Source organism: Anastrepha ludens, chromosome 6 (assembly GCF_028408465.1).
Source record: "Anastrepha ludens isolate Willacy chromosome 6, idAnaLude1.1, whole genome shotgun sequence".
Lineage (NCBI taxonomy): Eukaryota > Metazoa > Arthropoda > Insecta > Diptera > Tephritidae > Anastrepha > Anastrepha ludens.
Genome location: NC_071502.1, coordinates 86,100,277 through 86,115,368, shown reverse-complemented (window position 1 = coordinate 86,115,368; position 15,092 = coordinate 86,100,277). Strand labels below are relative to the sequence as shown.

The window sequence follows — 15,092 nt, the reverse complement described above, 5'->3', positions numbered from 1 at the left end:
TAAGAGGTACTTTTCAAAATCATAATCTCAAACATTACCTCAAAAGTGTCAATACCAGGAAGATCTGATGCTATGTGGTACTTTTAAAATCCAAAACAACAATAAAGCTCTTAAGGTAAACGTAGTTGATGCTGACCTCTTCCGCGAGGTCTTTTTAGTGAACCATACCTCAAGATGTATGAATTGCATCGCATCACACTATACAGGAATTTTAAGGTGGCATTACACTTCAAAAAATATCCTTTTTGTTTGGTTGAGCCAGTTTGTGTCACAACGTTCTGAAATGGAGTTTAAAAAAGGGGAAATTTCATACATTATTTAGAGCCCTTCACTATCACTTTGTGGACTCAATACAATATCGAATGCTACAGCAAAGCTGTTGTTCCACCTATCCCGGTTGGGTAATTTGGGTGATAAAATGAGACCTAGTAGGTCAATCGTCGAATCAGGCCAGCACCTAAGCTCTTATTCCATTCCACAGGAACTGAAAACTAGCTAGAAAACCGTTTGGAATCTTTTGTATCGGGTGTTTTTTAAGAGCTTGAGAACTCAAAATTATCATTTTAGAAATATTATTGGAGGTAATTTTTTATGGTAATCTGTGAGATAATTTCATGCCATTTATTTTTTGAATCTCATGTCCGGCATACGTCCTTTGCGGCTACGAGTTACTATCGATCAGTTCTGGTTGGCACCAAATGTCGTCGATGCTTAGCTGATTAATTTTTGGAAACAAAAATTCAGTCAGCAAGACTCGACAGCGCTCGCCATTCATCGTAACGGCAGCTCCTTCCTCATTTCGAAAAAAAAGCACCGATGATGCCGCCAGCTTGTAAACCTAACGTAAAATGGGCGAAGTGCTCCATAAACTTCGCGAATAAATTTATTTGTTTCAAAGTAAATTCCCAAAATTCAGAAGCGTTTTTCTGGCGTTAAACGATTCGTGATGGCTTGTCAAACCTTACTGAACAGAAATGTCAATACAGTTTGCCATTCTCAGCTGTAAAACCATAGTTTTCGATGTCGATAGTTCTCATACAGTTAAAAAAATCGTCTGATATAAGGTTGGTCTTAAGGAGAAACTCATTTTATGGGTGCCACACGAGCTTTGGGTTGATGCGCAAGAGCTTTTGAATCGAATTGATGCCTGCGATTCTTTGCCGAAATATAATGAAGTCGAACAATTTTCGAAAGGTATAGTAACCGACGAGGTATAGTTAACCGACCCAAACAATCATTATTTTTCGGATTAACGGCCAAGAGGGTTTTCTGTTTCCTAAGAAAAAGAATCATCAATGTTCTGCTGCTATCGGATTTTTACTTTCAAAAAAATTACTGATTGAAGTCGACTATCTATCAGGATCAAATACTCAACCCGAACTTCTACCTTCAACAACTGACCAGATTGAAGCAGATGATCAACTAGAAGTGGCCAGAATTGACGAGCATACTTTCCCTACTCGTATGAATTAAAGAACAGACGCAACAGAAGCTTTGAGAGTTAGAATGAGAAGTTCTCGTCGGATTCGCAGAATAGTCCAGACCTGGCACTAATCAATTATCTCCTTATCTCAAATAATTGCAATATTTTCCTAATGGTGCAAAGGGAGGCTTGTGAAAATAAAATAAACTAGTTCGTTACCAATAGAGGCGGGCTATGACTTCACGAGGACTCAATCGCAGAATATTCAATATGGAGAAAATTGACCTCATATTTTATTTTTACTTGACCTAAAATATGTATTTTGAGACAGATTCGAGTAAATGAATTGATTTGAACTGTAAGCCTTTCCCACTTCAATTCGTAAAAAATTTTCAACATTGAATAAAACTTTAAATTATAAAAAAATAAAATGCAGGGTGATAATTGAATGATATGCTATATGCCGTCAAATCCAGTAGCTGTTTTATGTATATCTGGATGGCGGCGGTGATTTGGAAGAGATGACTTCTGACATGCCTAGGAGGTGCTTCTGCCTTTAGCCGAGGTTAGGGTGGTTGCTGTGGTGGCTAATTGCTGACCTACAAGTACATTACTTCGCCAATTAGTTGTATCAAACTTATACACGGAAAACTATACGTACGAGACCCGCCCGTGAAAAACCTAATCAACACATGCAGTATAGGGCCAATAATCGCTCTTTTATACAAAATTACTAACACCATAAAGCCATATTGCTTCAACCAAACACTGTAAGAATTGCTTGAAGAAAAATAACTCAAATAAAAGAGTAAAATTTAAAATAACGCACGCCAAAAAAAATTAATGCTTTCAAGAACAATTTTTCACAATTTATGGCTATGAGGGTCAACTTATTCGCTTTGTTAAAATGTCATCTACGTATTAAAAAATTGGTTAAAATTTGTATTCTTTTGTGCATTCTCCCAATTTTTAAGAATCAAACAGGTCGGTTTTTTGATAAGTGCTTACCCAGAAAAAGTGGTATTTGCGAGTAATACAAAATATTTAAAACAGGATGCAAAAAACTTGAATTAATTAATTTTTTAAAGGGGTCAAATGGGGTGAAAATTTTTAAAAGCTTCAAATCTCAAATCAATCGCACCTTTCTTAGTTAACTAATTTGTTTTCATGTATAGCGACCCTCTTAATTTAAAAATTTTAAATTCCACTTTATAATTTTGGATTTCAGAAATTAGATAACAGAAATTTGAGAAACTCGCAAGCATTTCTGAACTCCAATTAATTTGGCGGAGCCCTTTGCAGGGTTACCTTATATAATACATATAATGTTTTGCATTAACGAAATATGCCTGTCTTTGCTTTAAAATGTTTCCATTGAAATACCAACAACAAAAGCAGTAAAACTGTACATTGAATATTTCACTGCTGCACCGGAAATTTGAGCCAAAATGACATGACGGGAGCAATTCAGCTTTTTTATCAGTAAGGCGATAATTCATGTTCATTGTTATTATACCTAAGCATTAGCTGTGTAAAATAAAAATATAAAACATTTCATATTTACGCTAAATGAAAATTAATGTCAATTACTTGCCCAACCTGTGACAGCAAAAAGGCTCAGTATTAAAAAAAATATGAAATATGTAGGTATTTTATTCTGCAAGGTGACGTAAAATTAATCATTAAATTTTGTTTTTGAATAATTTTTTAACTAAGTAAAGAAAATATTTTGAATGATGGACATTTGTATGGCGCCATTTGCAAAAATTATAAATCATCATAGGAAATGCGTGACAAAATATGACGAGAAAAAAAAGACAAGAATGCGGCATAGCATTAAATATAAAAGAGGATGAGCTATAGAGTATTGAACCACCTATCGTTTTGCTCCTACGCGTCACAACTTTTCTGAAGTTTTCTTAATTTGGTTTCAAGTTGATCTAAATTATTTGACAGAAAAACCATACTAAACCACATTCACCATTAATATTATCTTCTTTGCCATTAATATTGTCTTTTATTCAAATATTTCTTATTCGTGTGGGTAATTTGGACCCTTATTTTTAAAAATCCTAAAAATATTAAGTTGCCAGGATCGATGGAGAGTTAAAATGTTCCGCAATTATATCAGCCGGATAATTTCAGTATCTGTTGGTCTTCGCAGAGGAAAACAGTGTGCCATAACGAAAAAGGTGCTTCATAAATTTGTTTCTAATTAAAAGGAACTGGCATTTACGATGTATGCACGTATGCAAGTAGCGGGTGTTTTTTAACTTCATGAAAACTGTCGATATCGATAACTATGGTTTGACAGCTGAGGATGGCAAACTCTGTTGACATTTCTGTTCAGTAAGGTTTGGCAAGTCATCATGAATCGTTTAACGCCAAAGAAACGCTTCTAATTGTGGAAATTTAATTTGAGAAAAATAAATCTGTTAAGATTTCGCGAAGTTCATAGAGCGAAGAGTTGAAGAAGAGGCCAAAATGTTGATTCTCGGTCGTTCTCAACTTGTTGACCTTTGCCCTTCCATTACGTGGAAAATTTTACGTAAGGATCTAGATTTAAGTGCCAATAAAATACAGCTCGTGCAAGAATTGAAGCCAAATAACCTTCGCTTGCGTCGAATTTTTGCTGATTGGGCCTTCCGTTCGACACCTTTTTTAAAACCTTCGGTTGGGCAAACGGGCCCGCCTTTTTTGCATTTTTTGAGGATCCTTTTTAAAAGGTTAGATCCATAAATCGATGGAAAATTTAATTTTAGGAAGCTACCTGAAAGCTCAAGTCGTTAGCTATAATAGAAATATGTTCAATTCACGTCCAAAGTCGAAAAAGTCTGACCAGACCCAGGTGCCCAACGGAGGGTTAAAATACAACTCGTGCAAGTATTGAAGTCAAATGACATTTTTACTTCTTGGGCTCATTGGACTTATTATTCAGATTTATTGGAAAAAGTAGTCCAAAATTGGGCTGTTGGATGAACCATGTAAGTCGTAGCCGCGGCGGACATATGCCGGATATAATCAAAAAATAAATTCCATGAAATTACCTTTCAGATTATAATAAAAAAATTCCTTCCAACAATATTTCTGTTTTATATTATCATTTTAAGCTCTCAAGTTCTTAAAAAAACCTTTCATAATAAATTTTAAAACTAAAATTTTTCGTTACCATAGAGGTTCAGAAGTTGGAATCACAAGCTTAGTGATAAAGGGAACAAAAAAATTAATTAATACTTTTAACTTTTTTAGTTACAATGCACATGCAACAATGCCCTGAATCACAGATTTTTGGGAATCAACCGGAGAGGATATTGTAAGTGGCTACTCGAAAGTATGAAGTATGGAAAAATATGTAAAGAAAACGAAATCATTTTTCCACTCTATACTATAGAATGAATGCCCCAAATGTATTATTACTTTAGACAAAAATGTTTCTTTTTTGTGTTTTTTATATTTTTCTCATTAATATCTTTTGAACTTCGTAAAGTTTCATTATTTTCACCAATAAATAATTTTTATATCCAAAAATTTACTATGAAAAAAAAAATAATACGAGATTATACGTAGCAGGTTTTCACTACTTACATGAAGAATGTTTAGTGCGTAATTTGATGCTCTACACGAAATTTTCAACACTTTTTCAAACTAGAAAAAATACACGAGCTGTTTTTTGACATTTCTAAAATTCGTTATATGGGTTAAAAGCGCATAATTGACTTCCAAATTCCGATTTGACTAATATTAATAAAAAATTAAATGAATAAGCCAATATACAATTTCAACGAATATGTTTCGACTAGTTCGATTACGGTAAGAAACTAGCTGGAAAATAACGTAAATTGTGCGTTGTACCCTGAGTATTCATTTCATGACATGGGGAAATACTTTATACAATTGCAACAGCAAGAAAAATAAAAAGTAGTCGAATGTGGGGTTTGGTACTGAATCTAAGGTTTGGTACTGAGGCTATACTTTTAAACTTAAATTCCTCCCTCGACTTGCTTTTTTCCTTCAGTTGAGGTGAAAGCGCGATATTTTACTACCAAAAAGTGCGCTTCAACTAAGCACTGACGGATTGTTCAATTTTATATTGAAACTCTGATTTCATTCGATATTTTATTCGCTTAATCGGTTATAGCGCCAATCAAGAAGAATAATTAGTAGTTCTAATAATACCGATTTATGAAATTCATCATTTGATATATGGAAAATGAAAAATAGTTCGAGCTAATCAAGGCTTCAAACTCACTTGAAGGGCATTAGATCGGTAGAAGTACTTGCCTGCTCGTATTTAAAAATGAAAATAATTATCACTCTGCAAGTTGTCTCACTGATCACCAGGGAATTCTAAAAAAAGCTATTAACCAATTAGATTAATTAGCACATCTGGCAACCTCATAAAATATCTGATAATTACCAATTGTATTACCAAATCATTAACACTTACAGCGTTTGCACGTAGGTTGGCAATACAGGAATACGATCCAAAAGCTGGTTACCGCAATCGAAATATGCATCCAGGCATTTGCATTCTTTTGGGCAATCCGATGATGCACTCACACCAAACTGTCGCCCACCACCGTTACTATCATTGCTATTGCCATTGGCTTTGCTGTTAACGGCGGCAGCCAACGCTTTCACCGCCTTCTCATAACGCTGACCATCATCGGCCACAAAGCCAGCTGTCTCCAAGGACATATCTGCATTATCCGCCGTATCATCGGGTTCCGGTGCGGCCGCATCTAGTTCTAATAAATGCTTGGGAACAAATGCGGCAGCTAACGCTGATGCTGGTAATCCTTCGCCGCCGCCGCCGCCGCCCACATCTATTCCACCCGCTGAGATTACTTCGCCAGTGTGGCTTTGACGATTTTTTGTCAGCATCGCAAACAATTGTTGCTGTTGTATTTGACGTTGTTGTTGCTGCGCAGAGAGTGGTGATGAGGCGGGCACCGCTGCTGCTGTTGCGACTGTCATATGACCAATTAGTGAAATTGGCGCGAGCAGTGCAGCCGCTGGTACTGTCATTGCCACTGTGCCACTCAATATTGGTTTTGTTGTTGCCACAGCTGCTATCATTACTATTGTGGTTGTTGTAGTTGTCGTTGCTACTGCTAGTGTTATCAATAGTCCGACAATGGCAATTAGTAATCGATTGAGTTTAATGAAATTGCAGTAATTAGTGCGAGTACTGTTATTTTCATGTTTTATTTGCACAGCCATTGGCATTTTGCTTCTTCGTCTTTGCTTTGCAATTTTCGCGTGCCAATTACTGCTGCTGCAGGCTGCGCCACTGTTGTAATTGTTGTTATTGTTAGTGGTCACGGTGCACGCTTCTGTTGCGCGCCACTGCCATAGCGGCGACGACCGCCTTTGCTTTGGTCGTTGTTGACTTTGCCTTTGCCCATTTTGATATTCTTGTTGTTTTTGCCGCTGTCGCTGCGCTACTACTGTGCAATCACAATCGAGGGCGTCAGCGTTCATTTTTTTCTTTTCGCTTTTCAATAAGTTTGTCAATTTTTTAGGATTTTTCTTAACTCAATTAATAATTTTAGGAATCCATTTTACGCGGATTCCATTCTCATAGTGGCTGGAGTATTAAATTTTGGCAATGCAGCCATTTTCTAAACTCATAGTGGCTTCTGCAAAGGCTCTCCACATATTGATAGAAACCCAATATTTAGAATTCAGTTGTTTCATAAGCTGCAAAAAACAAAAATAAAAATATATTAATTATTAATTTTATTGTTTTTGGTGAAAAGGTGTGTGAGATGTGTTGTGTGGGGCAAAGTAAATATTATTGTATTTAAAAACTTTACTGCGCCTGATAAGTAAAATTTTTTTTTATTGATGCAAGTGAGTAAGGAAATTCAAACATCAGTTTACGCAAGGATGATAGCAAAATTGTGAGAGTAACTTCGGCTGCCGCGTCATCGGGGATTGGGCAGCAGAATTCTGCCTACTCAATTCACACGTATTTACACACACGTCCAATCAGTCGTTGCTCTTTCATTTTATCTGAGAGCGCACCGAACAACTCGTTTGAGTGCTTGGCAGCACTGTCAATGGAAGACTGCCAGAAATAAGGGGGCAAAAATAACTGACGAAAACAGTTCGTTTAAAGGAATTGATATTCAAATAAGAGCGAAAATGAAAATAAAGAAAGTAGCTATTAAAGTTAGTGCAAGGTCGATGTTTTAAGCTAATAAATTATATTGTAAAACTTTTTTTTCTGCAAGAAAATGTCAAAAGTAAAGAATAAGAGAGTACGAGGGTACATCGGGAGACAATGCGTTTTCAACTTTCCAAGCCAGGAGAAAAAGATAATTAAATTGTAGTCTCTTTAATTTTTGTGATATTTTACAATTTTTGCGTTCGTGACCATGACCCAAAAATTAAAAAAAAATAACCAATTAAATCTTGGGGTCTTCAAAAATTAGATATTTCTTTTCAACCTTTCCTGTCCAATGCGACTACCATTGCTTTCATTCTTGCTCGCTACTTTTAATTGGAATCGGTTAAATCGGAGATATGACGAGCTTTATTGTTAATCAACTAACACCATTGCTGACAGGTCATGGTTGCTACCAGAAGTACCTATGTACATCGCGTTAGACTACGTGAGTCGCCTTTATGTCCAGGTATGCCTGGAGGAGGCTGAAGTTTTTTTTGTATGGCCCGATTCGCGGTTAGCAGACGCGATTTAGCCGCACTATCAGAATATCTGATAATACCAGAAAACTTAGTCGACATCATGAAGACTTCAACGTATACGTGGGATATTTTGTAAGCAATCAGGTCAATGTCTGCTAAACAGACGATACTAGACAAAGGAACGGACTCCTAAGTCTACGTGAAACAAGTATGGTGAGAGAGTGTGATTCTGAAATTTCTGAAATGAACCAAAACTGTGGGAGATTAAAATACATGCAACTATTTACGGACTGCATGTGAAAAGTAACTGACATAGCGGTGGTACCGAGAGAGCATTTGCACTTAGACAAGAGGAGGTTTAGTTCGCGTTATAGTTCTACACTGAAGGGGTAAACGGTTTCTCCTTTTAAACAAAACGGTAAGAGCACGAGTAGCGAGCCATTTCGCTTGTTTTACAGTTATCTATGTAACAAACTAAACATAGTTGCTATTAACTAATTATTTTTGTTTATTATTGAAAGAAGTTAAGCTCCACGTCAACTTGGACCCTTTGATTGTTTATCTAATTGTTATCAATATTTTTACTATTCACATATTCCCATGCAAACATACATATATCATATATGTATGTATGTATGTAGGTATTTATGAATGCGCAATCTCTTAAATGAACGTTTTTGTCAAAAAAGTGAACCCAATCAAAATAACCAAACACGCACACAAATAAAAACTTTTATTTTTGGTTTTTTAACACTCACAAAAACAAAGCCAAAGTAGAAATTTATCAGCTAGAAAAACAACCACAAAAATGCACAATGGATGAATGCAAGTTAAGGAGAATTTGCGAATGTTGCAAATGTCAATAAAATAATGAGAGATCAAATTAAATTCAGTTCAATTCGAGCAAACGCAAAAGGGCAATAAAATTAAACGCCAAAAATAGCAATAAAGTTAAAGTAAAAAATAAAAAAATAGCAAGTGCAAAAGTCCATACAACTCAATGGTAGCGCGTAAATAACAACATTTGAAAACAGCAAAAAACAAAAACAATGTTACAAAGCAGAAATAAAACTTCAAAATAAGAGATCAATGCACTTAAAGCGGTCGAAATAATTAGCTAATTAAGAACTTTTGTGAGTGTGTGAATATGTATGTACATGCACACACATTTAAGTTTATGTACATCGATAACGAAATCATAGAGCTTACTTCTATAGTCCAACCAATGCAAAATTAGAAATGAAAGCAGCGAATGAACGACAAAATACTCAGGTGTGTGTAAATACAGTAGTGTATGAAATATTACGACCACCATTGGAAATCATAATAGTATTTGTTTTAAAGTCCCCAAAGTGTGGCGGCAAAAACAAAAAAAAACAATATTTACAATAAGACATGCCAGAGAAAAAATAGTATGGTAGAAAACCTAAGTTGAGTAGTATTGAAACCCCGAAAACCAGGTAAAGAATTTTGTTCTATGATTAAATTTTTCTTCAATATTATGAATTTGATAAAAATTCGAAAAGAATTATACTTATAAAGTAGTACTTTACACAAGAAAGTAAACATTTTTACTTAGGAAATCACTCACTACTTCTATATTAGTCTATCTGACCGCACTTTAATAAATAAAAGTGGCGCATACGTTTTTGACAGGCGTGAGACTAGCTTCTAATTCTATTTATGGGCAACATTTTGATGCTGCTCCACAAAAAGACGAGTCTACAGTTTAATATCGCCTTCGAATCACAGATGGGATGGTTTTTATGACAGGCTTTCCTAAGACCATCTCCGTTTATAGATAATAAATGAACTTCTATAATAAATATGAGAAAGAAATTCAGAAATCTGAGGCGGTTTTTTTATCTTTTTTTTAATAACAATCCTCCTCGAGGGATTGTTATCTTGCCGCGATGACGAGGCTCAGTCAGTGCAATGCTCCGGAGTACTATGCCGGTGGTAACGTAGCTTTTGGTAGGACCTTCCAAACCGGTAAGGTCGACGGTGAGCTCCGAAGCCAAAAACAATCCACGTAGTAGCGTCTGACCACAGGTTGTGGTGGCTACAGTGAGCATCTGTCTTCTATCAAGCGGCTCCCGATATAAACGTGTTGGTTTTGCACTTTAAGTTAAGTTGCTGAAGTACCCGTGCCGAGAGAGCTGCATGGTTGGTAGTGCCTAAATAACCAGACGTTAACTGTCCCCGCCATTGCCTTCCGTGGTTACTCGTGGAACTAAAAATGGAAAACCATTTACTATAAATAAAAAAATGTGCAGTAGCCAAATATGAAACACGAATAGCTGTAGAATATTGGGCGATTTATCGGGTTGTGTTTATACATATGTCAAAGATTTTAATTACACAGTATTGAAGTCTTCCGAATTTGCTCTTAAGTTGATCGAAATTATTAAAAAAAAATCGTATAAAAGTAATTTTACCATAGATATTGTCTTTTAAGTGTCTGTAATGAAAATTGAATGTCGCATATTTCTGTGGGATATTTTAATCCAATATTTCTTTTCATTTTGACCGTTATTTCTTTTAAATCGGAAATGATAATATTAAGTTCGTGGACGTCGGTGGAGGCTTAAATTCCACAAAAATTTTCCTTAGAACATTTCAGTAAGGTAAGGGATAGAAGGGCACCCTCAAAAGTAGTTACAAATAAGAATTTTAGACCAACAGCATACGATTTGCACATGACTAAACTCGTAAGACTCTGTTTACGAGTACATAAACTCAACATCAACTTACATCTCAATCAGGCACAAATGTTTCAATTTAATTAAGTTCAAATTTCGACATAGCAAACAGCAAATGCCAATCATTGACAAGAAGTTCACAGACCAAACTTCAAGCGAATTGTGTGAGCAGCAACGAGAAAACGACAATACCAACAAGAAAGTCAATATCCAAAGGTGGCTGACACGCGGAAATATGCAGTGGAAGCGGGCGGTAGATAGAAAACCAAGCCGACAAGAATGCTAAGCGAATTACCAAATTAAGTTGACTAGAGGAGAGTTGTGTACGCTGTACAGCTGTGTAAAATAGTTTTTCCCTTTTTTAGGTAGACTGACCGAACAGCCGGCCGTATGTAGGCATTTCCCTAAATGGATGCTGTGAAACTTGTCTGAAGCAAAAATGAGGAAAAGAAAAAAATGAAAAAAAAAAAACGAAACCGACTTAAACAGTAGATATGGGAAAACTCCGAACATTCGCAGCTAATGCACAACAATGTGACTAACAAATACATAATTATAAACGCCATAATCGATTTACGCTAGGAAATACAAGAGCCAGGTCGAGCCACTAACGAGGTGTACTCGTATTAGTAATGGTAAAGCTTCATTACATTAGTAGGTAATTTTTTAGAAGAACTGTAAAATGGGTACGAGTTTGAGTGAATCAGAAAAACGATGATGCCATGCAAGCACTTGGGCATAAGTCAAAATGAATTAGAAAGTGCATAAAAAAGCGTACCAATAGGAGAATGGTTTGTTTCTTGTCTTCTTCTTTCTTCCAGGCTAATTTAAGGCATGCTAAAAACTCTTTTGAGATGCAGACGAATTGGGCATTCTAAACATGCATGACCTGACCGCATCACTGCAGAGAAATTCTCTGTGTAGCCTTAAATGTCCAGGCAAGGGGCGAATATGTGTTTGTCGATGATCCTGTGGCAACATTGCAGGGTATATTCAATAACGCATTATAATGCGCAACGTACTTTTGCAGTGTTGCCAATGCGTTCAGAAATGCAAATATGGCAGTACTGCAAATGCATCGCGTTCCAAAACGCCATTTTTGTATCAAACGTCGCGCATTATTTGCAGGAAAAATTTTAATATGTACTGCCAATCTATCAATTGCAACACTTGTCACATTGGCAGTGCTGCCAGCGCTGCAATTACTGCGCATTTATAATGCGTTTCTGAATATACCCGCATTCTTGTTCATTCACGCAACCAAGGGACTCAATGATTTCCTTGTGAGTTAAGCGTTAGACATATTTTCAAAAATCAATTTGTGACTTTTTACATCATTTAAAAGTGTAAAGTTTCAAAGTAATTCAAAATCTTATGAAAATCGGAATCTACCCTTTACGGAGGCGTCTCGAAGTGGTTTGAGCATGCTCTAAATTTCAATTTAAAAAACGTTTTCAATATCGATTTTTCTGTTTCAGTTGATCCAATCATGAGTTATGTACTTTATTTATGGACTTCTAAGACTTCTTGCCAACAAGTGCTACTTCGGATTAAGTAGGCAATTGAATAGTAAAGTCCTCTCTCGACGAAAAAAAACGAATACTCGATAAGGTTATCATCCTATCGTATGGCGCAGAAGCTTGGACGATGACAAGAACCGATGAGGTGTCCCTTGGAGTGTTTGAGAGAAAGATTCTGCGGAAGATTTTTGGACCTTTGCACGCTAGCAACGGCGAGTATTGCAGGCGATGGAGCAATAAGCTGTATGAGCTTTACGACGACATAGACATAGCGCAGCGAATAAAGATTCAGCGGCTTCGTTGGCTGGGTCATGTCGTCCGAATGAATAGAAACGCTCCGGCTCTGAAAGTATTCAATGCGGTATCAGGAAGAGAAAGCCACCTCTGCGTTGGAGAGATCAGGTGGAGAAGGACTTGGCACCACTTGGTGTTTCCAACTGACGCCGGTTAGGCCGATCGCTTAAGCGGTTATCGCGCCAATCAAGAAAAAGAAGAAGTGATTGGACGTACCTCGGTTGTTTATTTTTTTGCATCTAACTTCTAACTCTTCAAATAACTGCACATTTTTCAGATTGAGAAAAATTTCTTGTTTTTAAAAACATTGTTTTATTTACTGAATCACTACCAAAGCCTGTCAGCTCGTTTTTAGATAAATCTCCACATTTTGACCAGTTTTTACTATATTATTTTTTTTTTTTACAATAATATTCATTTTTTTCAGCCTCCATAGCCAACTGGGTTGGATTGTGACTACTATGAAACACCAAATGATAGAAAAAGTAGTTTCTAATAGCGACTGCTCCCTGGCAAACAATGACAAAGCTCCGAGATTATTTCAGCCATGAAAAAAACTCTTCATAAAAAACCATCTGCCGTTCGGAGGCGGCATAAAACTGTAAGTCCCTGCATTTGTGTAAAAGCAACAAGACGACCACCACAAATACATCAGCTCATGCGTTTTAGCGGAATGCCGCTAAGTGCAGTACTAGTGCACTTTACACCATTGAAGGAGTTGTAAATATCTGCGACACTCTAGTAGTAACCGGGTTGTAATTATCACTTGACCATCAACAATTCAAGGAAGTTTTAAAGTAGTTCGGTCCATCATTCTTCTTAGCTTTCTGCTTGAAAAACGCTAGACCGGTCTGAACGTTTGTAGGCTTCCTAAATAGAGAACATTCCCATTTGTTTTATTCAGCTACAAAAATTAAAATTTAACTCCCAGCTACTTCGGACAGATTGTTGGCATTGATTTTCAAGATTTGATAGTTCCAACTGTTCTGTTCAATCCACGCTGGGCTCTGGCCATCTTCCATCTTAAATAATTCGACATTCCAAAAAAAATATTATTTCTATATTTTCCATTATTTTCTTTGATTTATCATACTACATTTACGCATCTTATTTTCGCATTTTGTTTACGTACCACAGTTCTACAGCAGCATCCAAGAGTACCAACAAAAAAAAACCAACACAAAACCGATTAAGCACCCGAATTCTTAATGCAAGGATTATTGTTGTTATTACGTTAGAAAAATTCCAACTAGTATTTTTTTACTTAAGAACTTCTTTCACTATTATTAATTCTTTGGGCAAAATATATTTTTTTTAGCTAGAGTATATTCTTTTGTGAACACATTGAAAGAAATGAAATGGCGAACAACCGTACAATTTTAAAATTGCGGACATTACATATCATCACCTCCCCTTTCACCCGTGACCTTTAACACTATCTGGCTAAAACGTATAAAAAATGCAAAAGCAATCGTGTGAACGAACCAAATGACGGTAAGCAGCAACATCAGCATGGGCAGCGTCGTCAACGTCGACATCGACGGCTACGTAACTTGTGGCATTTTTTCTCTTCAACTATACTTGTTTGCTCTGTTCTTGTTTTTATTAAGAACATTTTTTTTATTGTTTTTATTTTGCATTTATTTCTCGCGCCTTCACATGCTGAGGACTCTTATTGTTGTTGCTATGGATGGTTTTTATTATTATTCATTTCGTTTTTCGTCGTTTTGTGGCGAGCTTTGCCTCGGCTTGCCCCGCTTTGGTGCTACGTTGTCTGCGACGACTAATTAGGTAACCGAGTGTTTACAAGAACAACTGCGACGAAAACAATAATAGCTACAATAATAAAAACAACAGCAAGAACAACAGAATACAAAACTAGCGCATGATAGCCACGACGACGGCATCGAAAACAACTGCACCAACAACAACAACATCGGCAGCAGCAACAAGCAACAACGCAGAATTCTACGTATACCAATTTATGTAGACTAGAGTAGAGAATAAAAACAGTTGTGTTAATAGAAACGGCAGTTATATTTACTTTTTATGTTGAGAAGGTAGTAGTACGGATGCAGTTACCATTTTCAGGATATAAGAAATATACAAAAACTTTTTCAAAAAAATTAGCTTTTTATTACTATAAGACAAAACAAAAGGCATATTTGGATTAATTTATAGAAACTTCACACAAAATATTTATAATCACATATGCATAGCTTGCTCACTGGAAGAGTGTCAAAATGTCGAAGAAAAAAAAATTTTCATTTTACTATATCTTAAAGAATATTTTTAACTAATAGATGCACGTACGATTATTATAAATATCCATCTGAATCTTTAACATAGTTTACACTTTTTTGGAATAGAAAAATCGACTTTTATTCCAGTATTCAAAAAAATTATAATTTATCTGTAGCAGATGCTCATTAAAGTAATTGATTATTTAATGACGAATAATTTTTGTTTTTTAATACTCTTAATGGGAGTCGTATCGCT

At 36.0% G+C, this 15,092-nt stretch overlaps 1 protein-coding gene across 2 annotated transcripts in view; it reads right to left on the bottom strand.

Moving 5' to 3' along the window:
* Window positions 1-15,092, bottom strand: part of LOC128868193 (leucine-rich repeats and immunoglobulin-like domains protein 3) — a 59,787-nt gene that overhangs the window by 11,929 nt on the left and 32,766 nt on the right. For both annotated transcript variants that reach the window (XM_054110018.1, XM_054110019.1), the window contains exon 2: window positions 5,871-7,126. In XM_054110018.1, the coding sequence (XP_053965993.1) occupies window positions 5,871-6,907 (1,037 nt within the window). In that variant the 5' untranslated portion in view covers window positions 6,908-7,126. The remainder of the gene's footprint in view (window positions 1-5,870; window positions 7,127-15,092) is intronic.